Source organism: Pelodiscus sinensis, chromosome 2 (genome assembly GCF_049634645.1).
Source record: "Pelodiscus sinensis isolate JC-2024 chromosome 2, ASM4963464v1, whole genome shotgun sequence".
Classification (NCBI taxonomy): Eukaryota; Metazoa; Chordata; order Testudines; family Trionychidae; genus Pelodiscus; species Pelodiscus sinensis.
In genome coordinates this window covers 247,684,013-247,706,326 of record NC_134712.1, presented here as the reverse complement: position 1 = coordinate 247,706,326, position 22,314 = coordinate 247,684,013, and the positions used below count along the sequence as shown (strand labels likewise).

General features: G+C 46.9%; 1 protein-coding gene across 7 annotated transcripts in view; it reads right to left on the bottom strand.

Moving 5' to 3' along the window:
* The window catches only part of LOC102454880 (mitogen-activated protein kinase kinase kinase 3-like), a 129,547-nt gene that overhangs the window by 47,263 nt on the left and 59,970 nt on the right, over nucleotides 1–22,314 (bottom strand). For 5 of the 7 annotated variants that reach the window (XM_075922867.1, XM_006120564.4, XM_006120565.4 and 2 more), the window contains one exon: nucleotides 16,350–16,459. The exons of the other annotated variants lie outside the window; for them this stretch is intronic. In XM_075922867.1, the coding sequence (XP_075778982.1) occupies nucleotides 16,350–16,459 (110 nt within the window). The remainder of the gene's footprint in view (nucleotides 1–16,349; nucleotides 16,460–22,314) is intronic. 7 annotated transcript variants of the gene reach the window in all.

Genomic DNA, 22,314 nt, shown 5'->3' with positions numbered 1-22,314 from the left:
ACAGAATCCAATCCAAACCTCAGGCCCAATGCTCAGAGCATTGTACGCGCACGCACGCACGCACGCACACCCTTGTCTTCCACCTAGGATCGAGATGAAAATCAAGGACCCATTAGGCTAGAAGTCAGAGAGGCGCCCCACCCTAATAAGTTTATAAGCAAGGCAGACAAAGGGCGGAGCCGAGCGAGTATTCCCCTTGCCCCACTGCTGCGGAAGCCAGGCAAACTGTCCTAACAGATTTCCTGGTCATCATTTGCTGCTCTGCTTCTATCCAGAGGTTTACTGCTGACTGACTGACAGCAGGAGAAACCATGAAATCTGAAGTTACATCAGGCCAGATTCCCTAGGCCTGGTGGGAGGAACATGTGAATGCCGATTGGTCAGGCGCTCTATGTAAACCCAAAGAGGGGCTTGGGAAGTCTGCACAACTGGACACTACCTGGCTCTAATGCAGGGCTCCATTTTCTTGCTGGACTCCTGGATCCTGCTTTCCTGACCTGTTCCTGATTCTTGCTTCTAGTCTCTGAACCTACTTCCAGCCAGTGGCTCTCTAACTCCGGCTCCAATCCCAACCCTCAAACTGATTGACTCCATTTCGGACCCTTGACCTGACTTAACTCCAACTCCTGTTGCAACTCCAACTCCTGTTCCAACTCCTGTTGCAATCACCACACCCAGCCATCTCTGACTTGGCCCCAACACACAGAGAATAAGTGACTTAGCCAACACTACCCAGGGAGTCTATACCAGAACAGGCAACTGACCCCAGATCAGGGGTGCCAGAATGGGGGGAGGGCATGGCCCCATCACTTTATCATCAGCCATAAGTGTGAGCAACAGGAAGCGAATGAGACTCAGGAGAAAAGGCAGCATAAGGAGGAGGGGCCACGGTTCCAGTGCTGGTGGGCCCCTACCCTCCCCACACTTTTAGGCATGTTCTGCTGCTCCTGCCCAGATGGCTGCAGCTCTGGTGCAGAGCACTACGCATATAGCCATCCTGCCCCTCTCACCCCACTGCACTTGGAAATACTGGGATTCAAAGGGGAGCCAATGAATCAGAGGAGTTCTAGTCCTAGCCTGTCCTCCCCTGATACACGTTCAACTAATGATTTTTTTTTCAATTAGCAACAAATGCACGCCCCACCTCCACTCGAGCACAGGCTGAGAGCGGGTGGAGCACCAATGAAGAATCAGTTGCATACTCCCGGCTTCTGAAAAGGATAACTCCTGAATGGGTGGGTGGCACCACTTCCTAAGCATGCTTCTTATCGCTCACTCTGCATTTCCAGAGCATGAAGGCACAGTTTCCACTCTCTCACCCTGCAGAAGGAAGGCAGAGCTAAAATGGGTTTGTCTCCAACCCAGAGCTAGCTGCTCAGGAGGGTTATTTTTAAAAGGCCAGTTCCTGAGAGGTCTCAAGTAACGCAACACACACGGAAATCCAGGAATATTGCTGAGCTGAGGCTGTACCCCTAAAAGCCATGTTTGCAGAGCTAGCGCACAGCACAGGGGCTGTGTCTAGACTACATGCCTCTGTCGGCAGAGGCATGTAGATTAGACAGATCAGCAAAGGCAAATGAAGCCGCGATTTAAATGATCGCGGCTTCATTTACATTTACATGGCTGCTGCGCTGAGCCGACAAACAGCTGATCAGCTGTTTGTCGGCTCGCCGCTAGTCTGGACGTTCCCCCTGTCGACATCAGAGCCCTTTGTCGGCAGCCCCGGTAAACCTCATTCCACGAGGAATAACGGGGCTGCGGACAAAGGGCTTTGATGTCAACAGGGGGAACGTCCAGACTAGCGGCGAGCCGACAAACAGCTGATCAGCTGTTTGTCGGCTCAGCGCGGCAGCCATGTAAATGTAAATGAAGCCGCGATCATTTAAATCGCGGCTTCATTTACCTTTGCTGAACAAACAAATCTAGATGCCTCTGCCGACAGAGGCATGTAGTTTAGACGTACCCAGGGAGAGGTGACCCAGTTTAGAATCATCAAGAACACCCGCTACCAATATGTGAAGCTTCAGGAAAAGAGGGGATTGTTTATTTCCAGTTTGGAACCTCAAAAGCTAAAATATCCCCAAAAGGCCTCTTCTCCCAGTAAGTGAACAGCCAGTACTAGAAGGAAAAGCACCAAGAATGCATTGAGCAGTGAGTTCCCATGAGAATTCCAGGTGTGTGATACTTACATTTCACCCATCACTGTCTCTCTCAAGCCAGCTTCTGCAACACTAAGAGTGTGGCCTGTTTCGAAAGCACCCAAATGAGAGACAGCTCTAAGTGGGGAACAAATGGGTTTCAAACATCCCAACATTCAGAGGGAGGAGGTAAAACTGTTTCGGGTTCAAGAGTTTGGGTTCAGAGCCTTTCTAGAGGCAGCAGCCAACTGCAAAATATGGACCAGAGCTTGGATTATGCAGCCCTCTGCCGGCTGGGCCAGGGCCCTTCCCAATAGGTAAACACCAATGTACAGGGCTTAGCTGAGTCACTTCTCTCTCACAGCAGGATTCACTCCCTGGAAATCAGTGGAGTCACACCAGTGATGGGCAACCTAGGCTAGTGAGTGGGCCGCATGAGGGGCCCTCCATCTCAGTGGGCCACAAGATTCTTAAGACCAAGATGGCCTCCTGGGATAGGGCAGTTTTGCTCACTGGGCTTATGCATGTAGAATTTGCTGACTGAACCAGAGCAGTGCTTTGATTGGATGCAGAGGGATCACACGGCACTCGCTGTAAATATGGTGCATCATCAGCATGCGCCTCAGTTCACGTGCCCTTGCTTTAGGTGCGTGTCACTTCAGTAATACAGGCAGGGGAAAAAAAAACTACACAGACAAAAACCAGAAGAGTCTGGCAACCTTGCACAAGGGCAACAGTTAACAAAACGTCTTAAGAGCCACACAGAACCCCAATCTGCCACATGTGGCTCTCGGGCCATAAGTTGCCCACCTCTGAGCTACGCTCTATGTGAGAAGCAAGTCAGGGTCAGAAGCTTCACCCTACTTGTGCAGTGGTAGACACGAGAGTAAAGCCCATGCAATTTCTGCCCCACTTCAGCAAACACATGCTCGAATGCTGTGTTGATTTGGAGCCTAATACAGATTTATGCTGAGCAAAACAGTTTCTCAGACCAAAACAGTTTCTCAGACCAATAAGTTAAAAAACAGCTCGCTGCTGGAAAATGTCAAACACACACTTGTAAAAGCACGGCGAGAGAGAGAAACACACACCCTGGCTGCATCTTTTTCTTCCACATTAACAACAACAACAAGGCCGATCTTCCGCAGACAGCAGCCAACAATAACACACCACATAAATTGTGCTCTACTTGTGAAGAGAGAAACATAAACAAGCAGAGTACATTGGAGAAAAACACTTTGAATGTGAAGCTACATCTATAAAAACCCCCACTAAAAACATAAAATAATGGGCCACAGGGGGGTAGCCCTATTAGTCTTTAACTTAAAAACAACAAGTAGTCCTGTGGCACTTTAGAAACTAATGAAATATACGTATAGTACCATGAGCTTTTGTGGGCAAAACCATTACACGGTTACATTTTTAAACAACTTTTTACAACTCTGGCAATTACAACAGCACCATTCATACCAGGATCTCAATGCACTCTGCAAATATTCAGAGCTAGATCACGAGTCTTTTGCATGTAGCTGAGAAGCTATACAAGAACCCTATCACTCTCCTATGACGCTGCACTACCGTGTTCACCTCTGCCATGCGACACTGCCTCCTTTGGAAAGTTGAGATTTCCTAATGAATTGAGCGACATGTGTCAGGTATCCCATGTCACTTGACTCTCTTCCATTCAACCTGAGGTATTGGGCAGTGCAGAAGAAAAGATGAAGTGACAGAAAAGCAAATGCTACATTTAGGAAAACAAGGGGCAACGATACTGGGACTTTCTAACTAATAATACTTGGATCTCAAGTGTTTCCTCCCCAGAGTTCAAAGGACTTTAATGGGCAGGTATTAGAGTTGAACAAAATTTCATTTTTTTTCCTATCAAATAATTCCTTTGACCAAAATACCCCTCAACTATTTACAACAATACTCCTTTTTTCAGCCAATATTATTAGTATTATGTTCTCAAAATGTTAACAATAGGGAAACTGAGGCACATGGCAAATGACTGGCCTAAGGTCACACAGCAGGTCAGTGGCACAAAATGCAGATCACCTTATCTTTTCTTTCACACTCTAAGCTGTTGTGGTAGCAGACAGTTGACTTTAATCTAAGCCCTGTAATGATCACTCTCATATGTCTAATATCTTCTTGTAGCACAAACATTTGTAGAGAGGCTTTGTTCCACAAACATGCACCCAACACAGAGTGATTGGTGCCGGATCTCAGGCCTAAACCAATTGCAGTGAACCAAAGTCAGACCACATGTTCAAGTCCACGCTTACAAATTCACTGGCCAGTATATACATTTTGCAAAGTTGTTGCTAGTGAACTAGACAGATGTCACCAAGTACAGCTACATGCCAATCTAGTGCAAGGTAAGATGGCTTGACAGTATAATGAATAGGGATGTTTTGTTCAAAATATTAGGAACAAGGAGAAGTAATGGACAGAAAACATAAAGCTCATCATATGTACTTGGTGTGTAAGTTAGGTGGAGACAAACTAATACCTATAAATTCAGGGTACTTTGCCTTAATTCTTGACACGGCCTGGAGAACGACAAACTCCTACTGAGGACTGACCTATTCCTTGCTAGTAGGAACTCGCATCAGTCTACCTGTAACCATGGAGCGGAGACTATGCCTAGGTGGCAATCAACCTGGCCGAGTGTCTCCATCACAGAGTTTCTTTATGTGAAATATCAAAGTCTGCTGCAACGCTACTGAAGCCTCCATTCTAGCCTCCAGCACTTAACCACATGGCATATTAGCGAGGTCTGCTAAGCCAGGGACTGCAGAGAGCTGGGAACGCATCCGGGAGGGACACATACACCAAACAATTGACCCTGCTAATCTGATATGTGACAAGTTGTCCTCTGCATCACAGAGCTTTCCCCTTGCCTCAAAAATCTACCTTCTAGCATGACACCTAAGACATTAGTCAGAGACGGTCCATAGGAGAACTGCCACTAGAGCGATTTATAATAGTGATCAGTACAAGCATACCCATATAAAAATACAGCTCCGGTTATACTGCCCAAATCCCATTTGCACAGGATATTTATATGGCCCGCATTACCACTGCATCGGAGCACTTCCCAATGTGTTTAGCCTGCGAGGGCAGGCAGTGCGGTTACTTCCATTTACAGAAGGAGAGAACTGAGGCCCAAAGACATTGGGAAGGCCCACGCTGCAGTCAGGAGGCAGGTAACTAGATCAAAGCTAGCTTAAGGAACACTTACAGCGTAGTTATGGCAGCTGCTTTAGAATCCTGGGCAGGGCTGCTGTGCACAGGAGACAAGTTTTTGCTGCTGCTGGCACCCACGCTAGCTAGAACAAAGCCAGCTGAGGTGTGCCTATGAGAACTGCAACCACACCCTTGAGGCCAATGTAGGCATAAGCTGCCTGATGTCATGCAGGAAAATCTGTGGTAGCAAAAACTTGAATCTACACTAGAGTTTTAAAAAGACACCTTTTACCCTGCTATAAACAGGCTCCAAGGCCAGGTCTATACAATGGGGGAAGACCAGCTCAAAATGCACAATTCCAGCTTAAATAAATAATGTAGCTGGTGTCGATACATCTTAAGCCGAAATTTGGTGCTGGTCCCACATCAGGAGATCGATGAGAAAAAAAGCTCTCATTGCCTTCCTCCACTCCTTGCAACAGCAAGGGGTACCAGCACCAACGGGGGCATCATCAGCATTTGATTTAGCGGATCTTTACTAGACCCGCTAAATCGAATGCCAGAAGATCCACCATTTGCAGCGATGATCTTCCCTCGTGAATGTTGGTACAGCACTTAACAGAATGGGGACCCGATCTTGGATGGAATCTCTGGCCTTCGTTTTAAGATACAATTAATAATAAATCCGTAAATAAAAGTGACAGGAAATATCAAGTTCTCTTGATTTCTGACCACTCTCCTCCAAGGTATTGCTATTAGTGTTTCCCTGTAACAGATACAGGGGCGGCCCATGAGCCTAGGCAGACTCGGCAGTCGCCTAAGGTGCCACCAGCCTGGGGCGCCCAATGATGATGTCACTGGGCACCCGGGCGCCCAATGATTACGTCACAGCCATTGACGGTCATGCAGGCAGGGGCGCCGATCGTGCCTTCTGCCTGGGGCGCCAGCTGCCACAGCCGGCCTCAGGCCACGCCTGCATAGATAACAAATGTTTCCGATATTTCAATTGCTACCTTCCAAACACCTTAAAACAGTGATGGGCAACCTGTAGCCTACACGGCTGCACGTGGCCCATCAGGGTTCCATGTGCAGTCTGTGCACTCCTCATTTGCCCCACGCCTCTCATGCACTGAGGGCTCCACCTTTACCTACTCTCCTCCCTTTTCCTCCCAGTACATCCGAAGCTCCATGAATCAACTGATTTGTGTCTCCTCCTTCCTCCTCCTCCTCCCTCTCAGAGTTTGAGTGCCACGAATCAGCTGATTCATGGCGCTCCGGAAGCGCTGTGAGGGAGAGGGAGGAACAGGGAGAGGACGCACTTGGGAGAAGAGGCTGGGCAGGGATTTGATGCAAGTGTAAATGTTTTCTTTTTTAGTATTTGAAGCTGGTAACTGTTCTATTACTATATGAAGGATTAAAGTATTTCTACTTGTTTTGAAACATTCAGCAGGTCATGAATTAATGTATTTAAACTTATCCTTGGGCCCCCAGTTAATGCACATGACCAATTTATATCCTGTGGCCCACTGAGAAGGAGGGCCACTCATGCAGCTCACTCACTGACCTAGGTTGCCTTAAAAGGAAAAATTTAACAAGTCACTGTGGCAACCTCAAGCATGTCACAAACTTTCCAGTTTTTTGTTGACCTCTTCCTTAAAGATGCTAATTAAAGAGAGGGCTGAAACCTCTTGGTTTCTGAGAAAAAAAATGTTGAAGCAAATCTAGCTGCAGCCCACAGCAAGTCAGATACAAATGGGAATGATTGGCAGGGACTGTGAAGTCTCTTCCACACCAACTCCTGTAGGCCAGCGAGGGGTAAATGGATCAACTTCTCCTAACTAGAACTCGTCCAGCTAAAGAACACACACCCTGGTGAGATGAGCCAAACTCTACGTTGCCTTCCTCTGTCTTTCCCTGTGAAAAGCAGCCACCCTCACTGGGTTAGATTAGGAGAAATGTTGGGAAATGGAAAAAGTGCTTCCAAAGGAGATGAGTCATGATCTTATGCAGAGTTCCCTAAAGAGCAGTCTGCTTTTGTAATAAAAGACATACAAACCCCACACCGCAGCACACAGTCAAGCCTCAAATGGAAATGGCTTAGAATGAACAGACCATACAGATCCTGCTGGGAGCACTCTCAGCTCCCAGCTAGAGAGGTCTCACTCAGAGCTGGGAGACACATCGGGTTGGGGTACATGTCCAAACTGGACCAGAAGCTGGGAGGTACAATGTGTAATGAAGAGTGGAACAGTCTGGTGGCGGCATTAGACTGCAGACTAATGCATTCCCCTGCAGCAGCCTGGGAGAGAGACAAAGATAACTCTACTAAGTAGTATTCAAATAGTTCAGTGACTGCGATTTGAAGTCTCGCCCTTAGTCAGAGACAGGTGAAAGACCCAAAGCTTGGAGGAAGAATGGCCCAGTGGTTTGGGTACTGGACCAGGAGTCCTGAGACCTGGATTTAATTCCATGCTCTAGCACTTTCCTGGCTCCCAGGGTGCTATGGGATAAACACACTGAAAGTCAAGATGTGGTCAAATGCTACAGTAATGGAAGCTTGAAACAGAGCTAAGGTAGATCTGGGTTGACATTCAAACATCCTGAAGTTCAAGAATGTTCAGATGTGAGGGTTTGGTTCAGCCAATAGAGACTTCATTTTGCAAGATTTCTGAATGTCCCCTCCCTTTTCCCTCATTTAAGGCATATTCAAAGGCGTTGGACCAACCCGTTCTAACAGTGCCTTTTGCAAAATTCGGAACAGCTCAGGGTATTCGGTCTGATCTGACATGTCCTGTTATTTTTTTTAAAGCCACTATTCACAAAAGCAGTTACTGATCTGGAACCTTACAGGGTGTCCCAGCCTCTGAATATCTGAACCTCTTAAAAGGCATCAACAGTTGGCACCCAAAAATCACGAGTTACTTGGCAATCTTGGCCTAATGCCTTCAATAATTTAGGCCACAGGCAGAAGTGCTGCTTGCTTCACATTCCCCTGTAGCAAACAAGATTGATGGGTATGGACCTTCTGACAGTCTGGTGTTAAAAATTTCAGATAAGAGCCGTCACCATCATTGTTAAAGCCCCAGGACCCTGGAATTCTCTTCCCCTTATTGTGCACTAGTGTAATGGCCTGGGAGACATTCTATTTCCAGTTCTGCCACTGGCCTGATGTTTGACCTAGGATAGGTCACTCTGCCTCAGTTTCCCCTTCTGTAAAATGGTGATATGGCACTGACCCTTGTTTATAAAACTCTTAAAATGTCCAGATGAAAAACCCGCTCTAGAAGCTGTTAGTGCTCTGCTAAAGTTTCCGCCTGATTTCTGTCCCTTTCCTCTTGTGGGTGGTTTCTGTATTTGTTGACAGGTGGCTCCTTCATGTACTGCCTGGTAGGGTGTAGGGCATATTGTTTTCCTCTCTCTCCACGCACTAGTTTTGAAATTCACTGGGCACTGCTGCATTCAACTGGTACAGTACTAGCTACACTTTGTGAGGCCAGGAAGCAATGGGTTCCCTTCTAAACCTCTGAAGCCCAAACAAACTGAACTCAGTCTTCCAACACAGACAAGGGGGCTTCCCGACTCACTCATTCACTTATACTTTGTTTGGATTTTTTCTACACTTTCCCCTGTTTTTAGCAACAAAACATTACAATCCAGACATCTGGACCATGTCCCTAAACCACAATAGGACATGACTAATCCTCAGCATTAGGAATTATCTGCATGGATACCCCACACTTCTAGTTGCCAGATTGGTTCAACAATTCAGTTTTTTATCTCTCCCTGTTCATCTCAGCCCTTTCCCTTCATGGGGGAAGGCACAATGTGCGGTTAGCTCAGAAGCCCATGGTAAGGTGGAAGTGGCCTGCTTGGCGAAGGGCAGATAATAGGTTAGCCTAGGGGTGGGCAATAATTTTTGATGGGGAGAGGGGCATTCCAAGAATTTGGAAAGTGGTCAAGGGTTGCACTCCTCTATATTAATGGAGGTGGTGCAGGGTCTGGAATGGAAGTTGGGTGCAGAAGGGAGCTCGAGGTAGGGGACTGGGGTGCAGGAGAGGGTGTGGGGTCCGGGAGTTTGGGCGTAGGAGGCAGTTATGACCTAGGTTAGGAGACTAGAGTGCAGGTGTTTGGGTTTGACTTTGGGCAAGAGGGGACTATGACCTGTGGATGAGGACTAGAATGCAGGAGGGGGTGTAGGGGTTTGGATTGTGACCTAGAGCAGGGGATTGGGGTGCAGGGGGTTTCGGTGTCAGAGGCAGGCTCTGGCGGGGAGATGTACCTGCTTAACTCCCACCCAGCAGCCTTCTCAAGCAGACACCCTGTCTGCCCCCATCCAGCACGGGCTGCAGGGGCCAGGTGGTTTTTGAACAGCTACAAGCCAGAGGAAAGAGGGAAAGGGCACTTTGCAAGCTGCCTGTTGATAACAGGCAGCTCCCATTGGCTGGTTTTCAGCCAATGGGATTGTGCTGGGGGGAGGTATAGTGCCTGAAGCCTCTTCCCCTCCCCCGGGCTCACAGCTATTCAAACAGAGCCCCACAATGCTGTCATGGCCACTTTTCTCAGCAGTGGGGAGGAAGGCAGGCAGGGAGTCTGCCTGATGCTCCCTGCTGTATCTGTGGACCAGATCTGTCAGCTTCACCAGCCAGATCCTGCCCGCGGAGGGTATTTTGCCTGGGTCCAGGTTAGCCTCTCCACAGTATTTTAGATTTACATAGCACAGAGCACTAAGGTCTGGGTTTCAGAAATTATACCCAACACTTCCTATCCCATGGACTACACACACCCACAAGCTCAGGGCGCAAGATTCTCATGTACCTCTCCCACAGATCTGCAGTTTAAAGGAAGGCACAATGTGCAGTGCATGGGTCAGTGACAACTAGTGACTGGAGCAGTGGGTTCTTCTCACTTCATTGCCACGTGCCTCAGTTTCCCCAAACACAAATTGGAGCAAACAGAGCAATATGCTTTGAGATCTACTGTTGACAACATGATGAAAGTAGTACAGTAGAACTGCAGAGTTACAAACACCTCAGGAACCGCGGTTGTTCATAACTCTGAACAAAACATTATTGCTGTTCTTTCAAAAGTTTACAGCTGAACAGTGACTGAACACAGCTTTGGAACTAAATGTGTCTCTCTCATTTTTTAGTACAGTAGTTTAAGTTTAATACAGTATTGTGCCACATTTGCTTTTATTGGGGTAGCGGGTGTCTCTACTGCTGTCTGATTATGTACTTCCTGTTCCAAATGACAGAACTCAATGATGCACGTGTGTAACTCTGAGGTACTACTGTAGAGGTTACTGTTATAAGTGTTAGCTGTTGAACTGTAACAATGGGAATCCACAACCAATTGCTTATGAAAAATGTATAACTCTCTCTCTCCCCCTTGCTTTGTTTTAAATCTTCTTCCCCCTTCCAGCTTTACTCCATTCCCCACCCCGCCCCGCAGTCCTTTAACATATCACTGTGCATCTTCCTCCACATTTTCAATTACGGTTTACTCTTTTCCTTCTCTCAGTCTCTTTCCCTGTGTTATATGAACACAGGAGTCACCAGACTGGATCAAACCAGTGGTCCAGCCAGTCCAGTATCATACCTGCAAGCATTAAAGAGAAACCAGTGCCCAGGGAAATTTCTCTCAAAATCCCCAATGTGTTAGATTTGAAGTTATACCCTGAAGCAATAAATGCCTATAATCTTTTCAAAGACTTTATTATTTTTTTTTAATATTATGTTTCCTATCTCTTGCCTCCTTAGTTTTCTTCTCTCAAAATGGGGATAAGCTCTCTCGCAGGAAAGGATAAGAACTAATATTTATTATGTATTGCCTTTTACAGCTTATCCTATCAGTACAGCATTTCCTATTCAAAATGTAGTGCTGCACTAAGGCACATTTTCACATGACTAGTTGGGAAACTTATCAGTCTATGAACATTTCATCTTCAGAAAGTTTCTCCCTGTGAAAGGGCACATGCAACTTCCTATGTCGGCACAATCTTAATAGTCGCTATATCAGGCTGATTCTTGTAGTAAGCTAATGTCAGCAAATTAGTGTAGCTGATGCCAGAGGAAGTGGGATGATAGGTGACAAGTGAACGTTGTGGAAGGGCTGTAGGTGTTGTTCAAATATTCCTGTAATGTTTATTCCACACAAAGCACACCTGTCTTGTGAAAAACAGAAAGATAAAAATGTTTATCTACATTTTTCAAAGGGAAACTGTGCTGCTGAACAACCAAAATTTTTAAAAAAACCAAAAGTTGACTTTCTATGGAAAATTTGATTTTAATAAAAAAAAATGAACACTCACAAACAGAAATCTTTGTCTTTGGATGTGCTACTATACAGTGCCTCAGGGGTGTTGTAGTTCAGTTGCCTCATGTTCCCATCCTCCTCTATAATCCAGCCTCCCTGGCTAGATTACGGTGTGTCACGGGAAATGCAATCTCAGTTGTGGTGAGAGAAGAGACACGGCATTATGGGAGATGTAGTCTGGCAATGACTGTAGTCCAGGAGCGAGCAAAATGCAGCTCACCAAACATTTAGCTCTGGCCCACGACAGTCCAGTGGCACCTTCAGGCAGGCTACCTGCTGCGGCTCTACAAGCCATTCAAAAAGTGTCCAGTTGCTGGGAACAGCATGTGCATCTCTGCACGGCCCTGCCCTGAAGGGGAAAGGGATCTCTGTGTACTGCATCCCTTAGAAGCATCCTCACAGCCTCCCACTGGATGCTACAAGGGCAGTGTTTGCGATCAGGTGAAGGACAGAGAGATCCACTTCTCCCCTCGCCTCCCAAGGGGAGTGTTGCGCAGAGACGCACGTGCTGGCCCCAGCAGCCAGCCGCTTTGAGTGGTTTGTGGGGTTGTGGCAGGCAGGGTCCTGCTTGAGTTTCCTGCTGGGCCACCAGCTGCTTACAGTAAGTGCCTCCCGGCCAAAGCCTGCACCTGGAAACTTCTTCTGCATCCCCACCCCTAGCCCCAGGTCACAACCCCTCCTGCTTCCAAAATCCCTCCCTGACCATGGCTCCGCGCTGCACCCTGCCCCAGGTCACAATCAAAGTTTCCTTTAATTTTTTTTCAACCATGTATGGAAGACATTTTGTTACGTGCACCAAGCCAGGCACAGATGCACACCACCAGTACAAATCCATGCTGCTGGCTGTGAGCTACGGGTTGTTAAGTAGCGATTCACTTGCTAGTCGAGTAGTCGATGGAATTTCCATTGACTAGTCATTAGGGAAAGGCTCACTTCCAGATCTCAGCACAAGGCCTCCCCAATTCCCCAGCTGCCACTCTGCACTCTTAAAGGGACAGAGAAGTGGCAGCCCGTTTCGCGGGTGTCTCTCACTTTAAGAGTGCAGAGTAGCAATGGGGAAAATGGTGGAGGGGGATTGTGCTGAGAGATCCATGGGACCAGCTGCCACTGATCTGTCCCTTTCAGCATGCAGAGGCGCAATGTGGGGGAGGTTTGTCCTGAAACCTGGTGGGGGACCAGAGATTGGAGTCAGCATCTGTCCCTTTGAGAGTGCAGAGCAGCATCAGGAGGGGTGTGCGTGACCGAGTAGTTGATAGTGCTACCTGTTAAGCTCCTGCTTATCAGGTAGTCGACTGCTCGTTCACTGTGGGCAGCTCTGGGAACTCTGCTAATCATCTAGGTGGCATCTGACTCTCCCCCAGGCAGCCATCCGAGCACTCAGCTTACAGGGAACAGTGATCACAACCCCTTCCTACGCACAAACTCCCTCCCAGAACCTATATCTCCACCTGCATCTCAAACCCCTAACCCAGAGCTCCTTCCCTGCACCCGAACCCCACCCCAGACCCTGCACCCTCTCTATTAATATAGAAAGAGCAGCCTCTGACCACTGGCATCCCATCAAAAATTGTCCACCCCTGGTCTAGCCCAGAGAGGAAAACAGGGACAGTAGGCACCAGATCTACATAAGGCCCTATAGCAGCGCAGTCAAATGAAAATACTTTGGTTTTCAGCCAACATGTTTGTTTTCAAATGTTTGGCCGTCAGCCTCAACGAGAACTCACCCACCAGGGTTGCAACTCCCTGCTTCACAAACTATGTTTTACCAGAAGCCTGACGTGTTGTAACTAGACCCATAAATGAAGCAATAATTCAGCGCACTCCAACACCCTTCATCTTGGGGAACTGAGCTCAGCTAGGTCAAGTTGACAGTCACAGTGCGTAAGAAGCAGAAAGTGCTGACCATATGACCACCCCGCCGTACACGGTTCCAAAGGACCATACCACTTAACATGTGTCTCTGGCCTTTCCTCGTTACAGCTAACAATCACAAGGGAGGCAAATGGTGGTTTGGTCCAAATGCTTCCAGAAAGGTTTTTTCCAAGAACTAACGCCATAATCAGAGAAAACATGGCTCCCTGCCATAATAATGTTTAAGGCAAGAGCACAGAGAATGACACACAGACTGTTTTATAAATTAAGGTAAGTTGTGAGTATGCATTTATACAAGCACACTTGTAAATTCTCACTGTTTTACAACTTTCATTTTCAATATTTACCCACAGAATACTGGTATCCTCCTTGCCTTCAACTAGACAAATACTACTATATAATTGTATATACAGGGCATGGCCACAGTCTCCAAATAAGAATTTTATTCCTTTGTAGAAGAGCTCACAAAAGCTTATGATCCAATAATCTAATAATTCTATTAGTTTTTAAAGTGCTACCAGACTCCTTGTTGTTTATACTTAAGAAAAGTTCTCTGAATCTAAGTTCAAAATGTCCTAACACTGTTTGCTATGTTCTCCACCCATCATCATGCATAAAGTGTTCAACTGCAAGCCATCCAGATCTGTGCTGGATCGTCTGATTCTATTGCAGCTGTAGAGCGCCAACTCCGAGTTTCCCGGTCACTTCTGTAAACATCTTGGATTCTCTCAATCACTGCAGTTGTTCAGCATGTATTACACTTAAACAGCTGTTACTCCTAGGCCACACTTGGGGAGATGAACACGCATATGTCTGTTTCAAATTCTAGAGGAATTACTGGAAAGGATTTTTCTCCAACACATTTGCAAATGTTTGTGTAGGTACCAGCGTCATGAAAACAACTCTGAACACTATAAACTATTTTTTTTTCTTACTTGATAGCCACTCAGGGATATTAATTACAACCTACTGTTTAGCCATAGCACTAGAAGAAACACACTTCCACGTGGATTTGTTGAATTATTTCTTTCATTTTTTTTCATTTCTTGTTATGAGACTATTACATAAACTGTGTGCAAATTTCTTTGTTTTGTCTACATTGCTGTTTAAGGAATCTCTACTTTGTACTGTATACAAAATAAAATGGCACACCACATCTACCTTTGACATTATATTGATGACAATGGAACTTCTTACCAACCAGTGGGTAAGGGTTTTTCTTCTTAGTGACAGAATCCTCTGTGTATCATGTGGCCAAAATTCTCAGAATTAGGAGCCTAAACTTAGATACCTACATTCATATTCAGACACCTATACAGAGGTGTGCCAAGTACCTGTGGTCCCATGCTATCAGAGGCAGAACATAGCTCTAACAAAAGGCACCAGTAGCCCACATCCTACACAGGATTGCCAGGTGTCTGGTTTTCAACTGAAACATCCAATCAAAAAGAGAAACTGGCAGCACCAAATCAGCACAGCTAAGAAATCTAATTACCCACTATGTGTCACTATGCCCCAGTTGAAGGCTTCACATCAGCTCTTCCCAGTCTGACACTGCAGGTGGCAGGTGAGTCCCAAGGGAGGGGGAGTGAGTGACATGAGCAGAGGTGGACAGTAAGCAATGGAGTGGAAGAGACAATAGGGACGGGGTTGGTGGCTCAGAGAATGAGGCGAGGCAAGGCAAGTCAGGGCAGGACTGGGCCCCCGGGGGAGGGACACCGCAGAGGTGTTAGGTTTCCACGGACTGGAAAGTTGGCAACTGGAAAGTTGGCAACTCAGTTTATGTGACTGGTTCATTTTTTAAAGCATTACAGCATCCATAGCCTGGTAAGCAATAGATTCATTTGATTACAATATTAATGAAGGGCTGGAAGGATGGTCTTGTGCTTGGACACATGAGATCTAGGCCCAATTTCTAGCTTGATACATTACGTGAAAGCGGTCTTGCAAAGTAGAAAATCACTATCTCTAGGCCTCAGTTCCCATTTCTGTAAAATGGGAACAATTCGGCCTTCCTCCTGCTCTTAGGTGGGCTTACCTATTTAAACTGAGAGCTCCTTGGGGCAGGGAACCTCACTCCTACCATCTGTCTGTAAAGCACAGGCTCCCTCCACATTACTGTGATACAAATAGGAAGAGAGATGCTTGTGGGGCAGCGACTGCCTTTTTGCTCTTTGTACAATGCCTAGCACTATCGGGTCCTGGTCTGTGACTAGGGAGCCTTGGCTCTACATTAATTATTACGAATAAGGAAAACTCATCTGCCTTTGAAATCAATGGGAGCTTCAGAATTAGGTCTCATTTACTTTCCTTTTGATACAGAATTGCAATAACCCTGCCTGATTTTAACAAGATGGAGTATTTTGGCCCCTAAGAGCTGCAGACTGAATTCAACTGTGCTCCACTTCTCAGGGACAAGTTATCGTTTTCATCAGCACACAGTGTTATGAGGCACCAGGCACCTACATCACTGGATTTACATCTAATACATCGACTGCTTGGTCGCACCCCTGTCAGGTGATCTGATTTTCCGAGGTACCGACTGAGCATCCACAGGTCCTATTAACTGTATGTGGAGTTGCAGGTCCTCTGCACCTCTGAGAAACAGGCCCACCACTCTTCACTTCCTGCTCTGGTAGGTGTTGGCTGGCACTCATCTTAGACCACACAAATTCTGAAGCGGAGAGCCTGTTATCTCTTTAGCTGCCCATAGAGAGCCAGGCCCTCCTATGGTATCTGAAGGAACAATCACATTTCTCCATGCAGTGACTGAAGCCACGCCCAGACTTCCAAGAGTTCTGGAGTGTCGCAGATGCGACTCTGTGGGTAGCTCACCTGTTTGCTGGAGTGGACGCTGTTTTTGTTCCTGTTGCTATCCAGCAGTCCTCTGCATTTGCCCAGTGCTGCCAGATCCTTCATAATAGAGTTAAGCGCTTCCTCTTCATCTGCAAAAGAAGAGGATGAGTGTAGTGTGCCGAGAAGCGTCCGCCCGGAAGCACAGTCTTGAACACACAGTACTAGCAGAGGATAAAAACGCAAAGCGGTCGCAGCAGCATAGATGCTATTTTTCAAGCTATGTGTTATACAGCACAGGCTTCCTCCCTTAGCTCCCCAGCAAGGAGGAGGATTCCCTTTTCCCAATGTTTCCTAGGGTATTCCCACTCAAATCTGTGAAAGGGGCACATTGCTTCAAAATATTAGCATTGCGAGCATGATCCAAAGCTCACTGAGTTAAATGGGAGTCTTTCTGCTGGCATCGGTGAATTTTGGATCAGGCTCTCATTGTCCCCCATCATACACGTATCTATAGCCTCATTTCTTTTCAAAGGGTACGTCTACACTAGCCCCCTCGTTCAAACTAGGCAGGCTAATGTAGGCATTCAAAGTTGCAAATGAAGCCTGGGATTTAAATATCCTGGGCTTTATTTGCATCTTCCCATCCGGTCGCCATTTTTAAATGCCACTAGTCCGGACAAACTGCCCACGGCTACACGTGGCAGTTAAAGGGTAATTCGAACTAAGTCCTTAGTTCGAATTACCTGTTACTCCTCCTGGAATGAGGTGTAACAGTTAATTCGAACTAAGGACTTAGTTCAAATTACCGTTTAACTGCCGCAAGTAGCCGTGGACAGTTAGTCCGGACTAGTGGCATTTAAAAATGGCGACCGGACGGGAAGATGCAAATAAAGCCCAGGATATTTAAATCCCAGGCTTCATTTGCAAGTTTGAATGCCTACATTAGCCTCCGTAGTTCAAACTAGACGGCTAGTGTAGACATACCCAAAGATACTTAAGGCTGCATTCCTTAGATCCTGCGACCGATGGCTGCTGGGGGAGGGGGGGACTATAGACGGGGCAACCAGACTTCTGTCCATGTAGGCTGGAAGGGAAAGTGCACAGAATCCACTAGGCACAAGGAGAATAAACTGGATGACTGGGTAGAGAGAGGCATTTTGACGGATCTCAGTCTGAAATCAACCTGCTTCTTTTTTAGGTGCCTATACTTACTAGTACATCCTCCAAATCCAGCTTCAGGTGCCTTCACTGGCAAAAAATTCTAGCTATTAAAATCAGACAGACTGGTCAAGTGTTGGTTCTTGTAAAGCTGTTTAAAATAAGCGAGTGCCTCCAACAAACACTCAACCTCCCCCACCAAGATTCAATCACGGCAACCAAGAAAGAAACTGTATTATGAAACCCACCCAACTGTGTAGGTGCGAAGGATCCAGCACACAAAACGCAAATTCTATGAGAAAATACAGATACTGAGACATTATCTGCACTTTTGAGAAGAGAGAGAGAGCGAACAAACAGGCGCACACAGAAAATAGTGTGAAATCATGTAGTGGCTGATTCAAATGCTTCTAAGATCCTGGGAATCTTTTCAAATCCAGTGGACTTTGGAGCCTAAGCTCAAGAATAGCATTGGCTCCTCTCCCCAACACTGTTTGGGGCTGGATTTTATGATGAGCAATCCTGCAACAGGAAGAGTTTGGGAAAGGGATTCCTCTAAACATGCAGTACATCCTAACGTCAGTGCGACGGAGCGGTTGCCCCACACTGGAATGGAAAGGGTTATAACAGCCCTGGAAGGGGGCCGAGGCTGGGAGCCAGAGCCCAGCAGGGCTGTAATAAAAGATGGCTGGCCAGAAGAAGCACGCTCACTCTCTCTCGGGAGGGACAGGGAGGGCCGTGCTAGTAGACAGTACCTTGGACACAATGTTGGGGGAAGGCTGGGTGAGCCAGGGGAGCTCAGGCCTGAATAAACCCCAGGATGAGCCCCAGCAACAGGGGCCTAGGGAGCTATTAAGGCTGCAGGGGAGCAGCCAAGTCAGAAACAGGCCGCAGGTCCAACCCCCCTTGCCAATAAGGTATTTCAGGCTGCAGTTTGCCCCAGAGGCAGGAGCTAGAGGATGACTGCCAGTGGGTCACTGAGGCAAGGTGGGTATAGGGCAGCGGTTCCCAGCCGCCGGTCCACAGACCCCGGCCTGCTGGGCCGTGGCACATTGCCCGGCCACACTCTCAGCTTTTGATTAGCCCCACCTACAAGGGAATTCCCTTCTGCCCACTTCACCATGCAGCTGCAGGGTGAGTAGGGCAGCAGGCAGCACTGGAGCCACAGTGAGGCTGTTCCTACTGGGACAGCCTCACCGTGGCTCCAGTTCCAGCTCTGACAGCTGCTACATACATGGCCCAGCTGGTGGAGCCACGTGGAGAGTGGCTGGGATGCTATCGTGCTGTGGTGAGGTGAGCTGCCAGGACCTGTTCTGGCAGCCAGGGGCAGGCCTGCGCCATAGCCACGTGGTGAGCAGCTGGGGCCAGGGCCTGCACCACGGCTGCATGGTAGGTGGCTGGGCCCTGCTCCAGCAGGGGGGCAGGAGCCTGCTGGAGCCGTGTGGGGCCTGCTCGAAAGAGGGGCAGGAGCCTGCTGGAGCCGTGTGGGGCCTGCTCGAAAGAGGGGCAGGAGCCTGCGGGAGCCGTGTGGGGCCTGCTCGAAAGAGAGGCAGGAGCCTGCTGGAGCCATGTGGGGCCTGCTCAAAAGAAGGGAGGGAGGCTGGACCCTGCAGCTTGACAGGGAGGCTTGTGGCTGCGTGGCAGGGGAAGCCAGGGGTGGGGGGTGTGGAACCCGCTGCATGGCGGACGGATGGCCAGGATCTGTTCCATCCAATGGGCGGCTGCTCTGGCTACCAAGACTGAATAAAATAAAGTTGGGGGGCTATAGGAGTCAGGGTTGGAGTGTATGAGGGGCCAAGGATACATATTTTGGCAAACAGGAAATGGTTTATCTGCATAATGAATATGCAAATACACAAATGTTGCCACTCTGCCACAAGTTTGCGAACAGGTTTGCCGGTCCCCAGTATGAAAAAAGGTTGGGAACCACTGTTATGAAGGGACTGCAGTTCCCGTGAGGGGAAGATGTCAGGGTGTAGGCACTGACATAGGCCAGTACCTGAAGGGAAAGGCACTGAAGTCTGGGATGGATGTGGGTCCTGACAAATGGTGGAGAACAGACAAAAAGAGACAGGTAACAATGCGCAAGACACCACCAGAAGAGCTCAGTCCAGCCTCTGAGCACCTAATTCCTGGAGTGACTAGCAGGAGGTGCCATAGTATGAGTCATTGACCCTTATAATCTATGTAGGCAATGCCTCCTCAAACGGAGGAGTAAAATTCAATGATTTTCATTCTGTAGGTTGAGAGGGGAAATATTTTATTTATTCGGAATGTATAAAAAATAAGTTTCAGAATCCATTGCACCTCCTTTTCTTTTTCTGTGTTGCCACTGAAATAAGGAAGGGTGTGGTAGCAGGAATTAAAAAGGTGGTAGGGGATTGAATACTGAACTTTTCCAAAATAAAATTGAGTAACTTAGGGGGGAAAAAACTGTTCTCTCCTAAACTTTTAGAATAAAAAGGATTTTGAATTTTTCATGGGTTTTTTTTTTTTTTTTTTTGTGAAAAGAAGAGGATTACTTGTTTTCCAGATTCATTTAGAAAAAATAAACAGAAAATTATGAAGGAAAAATACCAAGTATTTTTCACACACAAAAATCTATAAAAAGCCTTTTGCCCCTCAAGAAAAATAAGAAGTTTAACCCAACATATTTCAATCAGTATTAACATGGAAGATTCTGCCAATGTGTACCAGGCACCGATACAAATACCACAACAGATAAATGGGTCTCCAATGTGGAATGATGGAGACCAATGTCTGCTAGTGCAATAGTGGCTACCCTCTTGGATGACACATCAGGGACTGAACTAGGGTCCCCTAGACCTAAAAGCATGAGCTAAACTTGAGTCACAGCTCTCTAGCAGCGTACATCTACACAGCAGGGCTAAACTTGAAATAAGCTACTTCGACTTGAAAATAGCTTATTTCGACTTTTGACGCAGTCTACACAGCAGTTATTTCGAAATAGAGGACTCTCCCCCCCCCCCCCACGACTTCACTTACTTCTCATGAAATGAGGTTTATGGAAGTCTGAGTAAGAAGCCTGTTATTTCAAAATAAATTTGAAATAACGGACTTGCTGTGTAGATGTACACTACGTTATTTCAGAACAACACTGCTGTGTAGACATAGCCTAGCTGAGGGCTGTAACCAAGACATCTCCTCTGTGGATGGGCTAAAGAGTTGAATCCTGTGACACTCCCTCACCATTGAGTTATCCTAAGAGAATACAGAATGTACCATGAAGCTTCTACCCACGGAAATATTGCCCTAAATGCATCTGTCATTCCAAGAGAACATCTGTCGCCTCCAAACCTCCAAAAGGACATTTGTTCACATAACAAAATCACCCACTATCAACTGTGAAGCACTAGCACAATCAATCATGTCTGCTCCAATAAAGTCCGGAAGACATTGTTGCAGATCAATGTTGAAGTGCATTGGCAAGGCTGTTTTAGGGAAACTTGGCCCAGTGCAAAATACACCAAGAACAGCCAAACATGAAAGAATTTCTGAAATGACTCAGCTAGCAGCCGGAGAATCCAAAAGCAATGCTGCGCTGCTACCATGTGCAAGCTATTTCCTTATTGCTCTTCCTCATGTGAGGAACAAGTGGATTTTGGAACAAAAAAAATTCAGAATGTTTCTTGCAACATAGAGATGAAGAGCTAAGCAGTGCAGTGAGCTGGTAAGGAGCAGACCAAATGTGCCTTGGACCGTGGCGTTTACTTGGAATAAGAGCGCTACCAGGATCGGCATAGAGTATGGGCCACAACCAAAACATGTCAAAGGAAAGACTCCCATCAAGTCCAATGGGTTTTGCATCAGGCTGCCGCAGCTCCTCTACGGAGAAAGTGCTTACTCCAAATATTTGCAAGTCAATCCAGTAAAGCACTTAGACACATGCTTAACTTTATCTTTGACTTCCAATGGAACTACAATAATTTTACAGCATCTGAAGATCTACCCGCAGGGGACTATTCACTTGCTTAAGTGTTTGGCTAGATCAGAGCCATATTTAGCACTAATTAAATAACATGACCACCCAAAAGGCACCATATTTTTAGAAAAACTGTATGCATGTGCCTGCATGCAGCCCTCTCTACCAATTATCACAGCAGCAATGTACCAAAACCTTTACTCCTCAGGCAGTCTATTTTTCTTCATGGGACTGTGCACAAATGCAATCAGCAGGGATCTGAGAAAGACTTTGCATTTTTTTTTGCCCTCTCCCACTGCAACCCAACTACAGTTTCCTAAATTGGAGTAGGCCTGGAGTTAATGTCTTGCAACAAAAGGCTTGGTTCTGTTATCAGCTACACCAAGGTACACCCAGAACTCTATCAAAGTTTGTGGAATAAAAGCAGCATAAAACCAATTAGAGAAAGGCTATTCCAGGGTGTTAGCCTAGTACCTAGAATTAAGTCCCTGCTCCACCTCTGACTTCCTGTGGGATCTTGGCCAAGCCACTTACATATCAGGAACCAAGACACAGAGAGGGTAACGTAAGTCAACAGTGTGACCTGGTAGTCAAGGCAAATGGCATATCAGGGAGCATTAGGAGGAGCATTTCCAGCAGATCTAGAGAAGTGATTATTCCCCTTTATTTGGCATGGGAGAAGCCACATCTGGAGTATTGTGTCCAGTTCTGGGCCCCCCACTACAGAAAAGATGTGGACGCATTGGAGAGGGTCCAGCGGAGGGCAACCAAAATGATCAGGGGGCTGGAGCGCATGACTTATGAGGAGAGGCTGAGGGATTTGGGCTTATTTAGTCTGCAGAAGAGAAGAGTGAGGGAGGATGACAGCAGCCTTTAATTACCTGAAGGGAGGTTCCAAAGAGG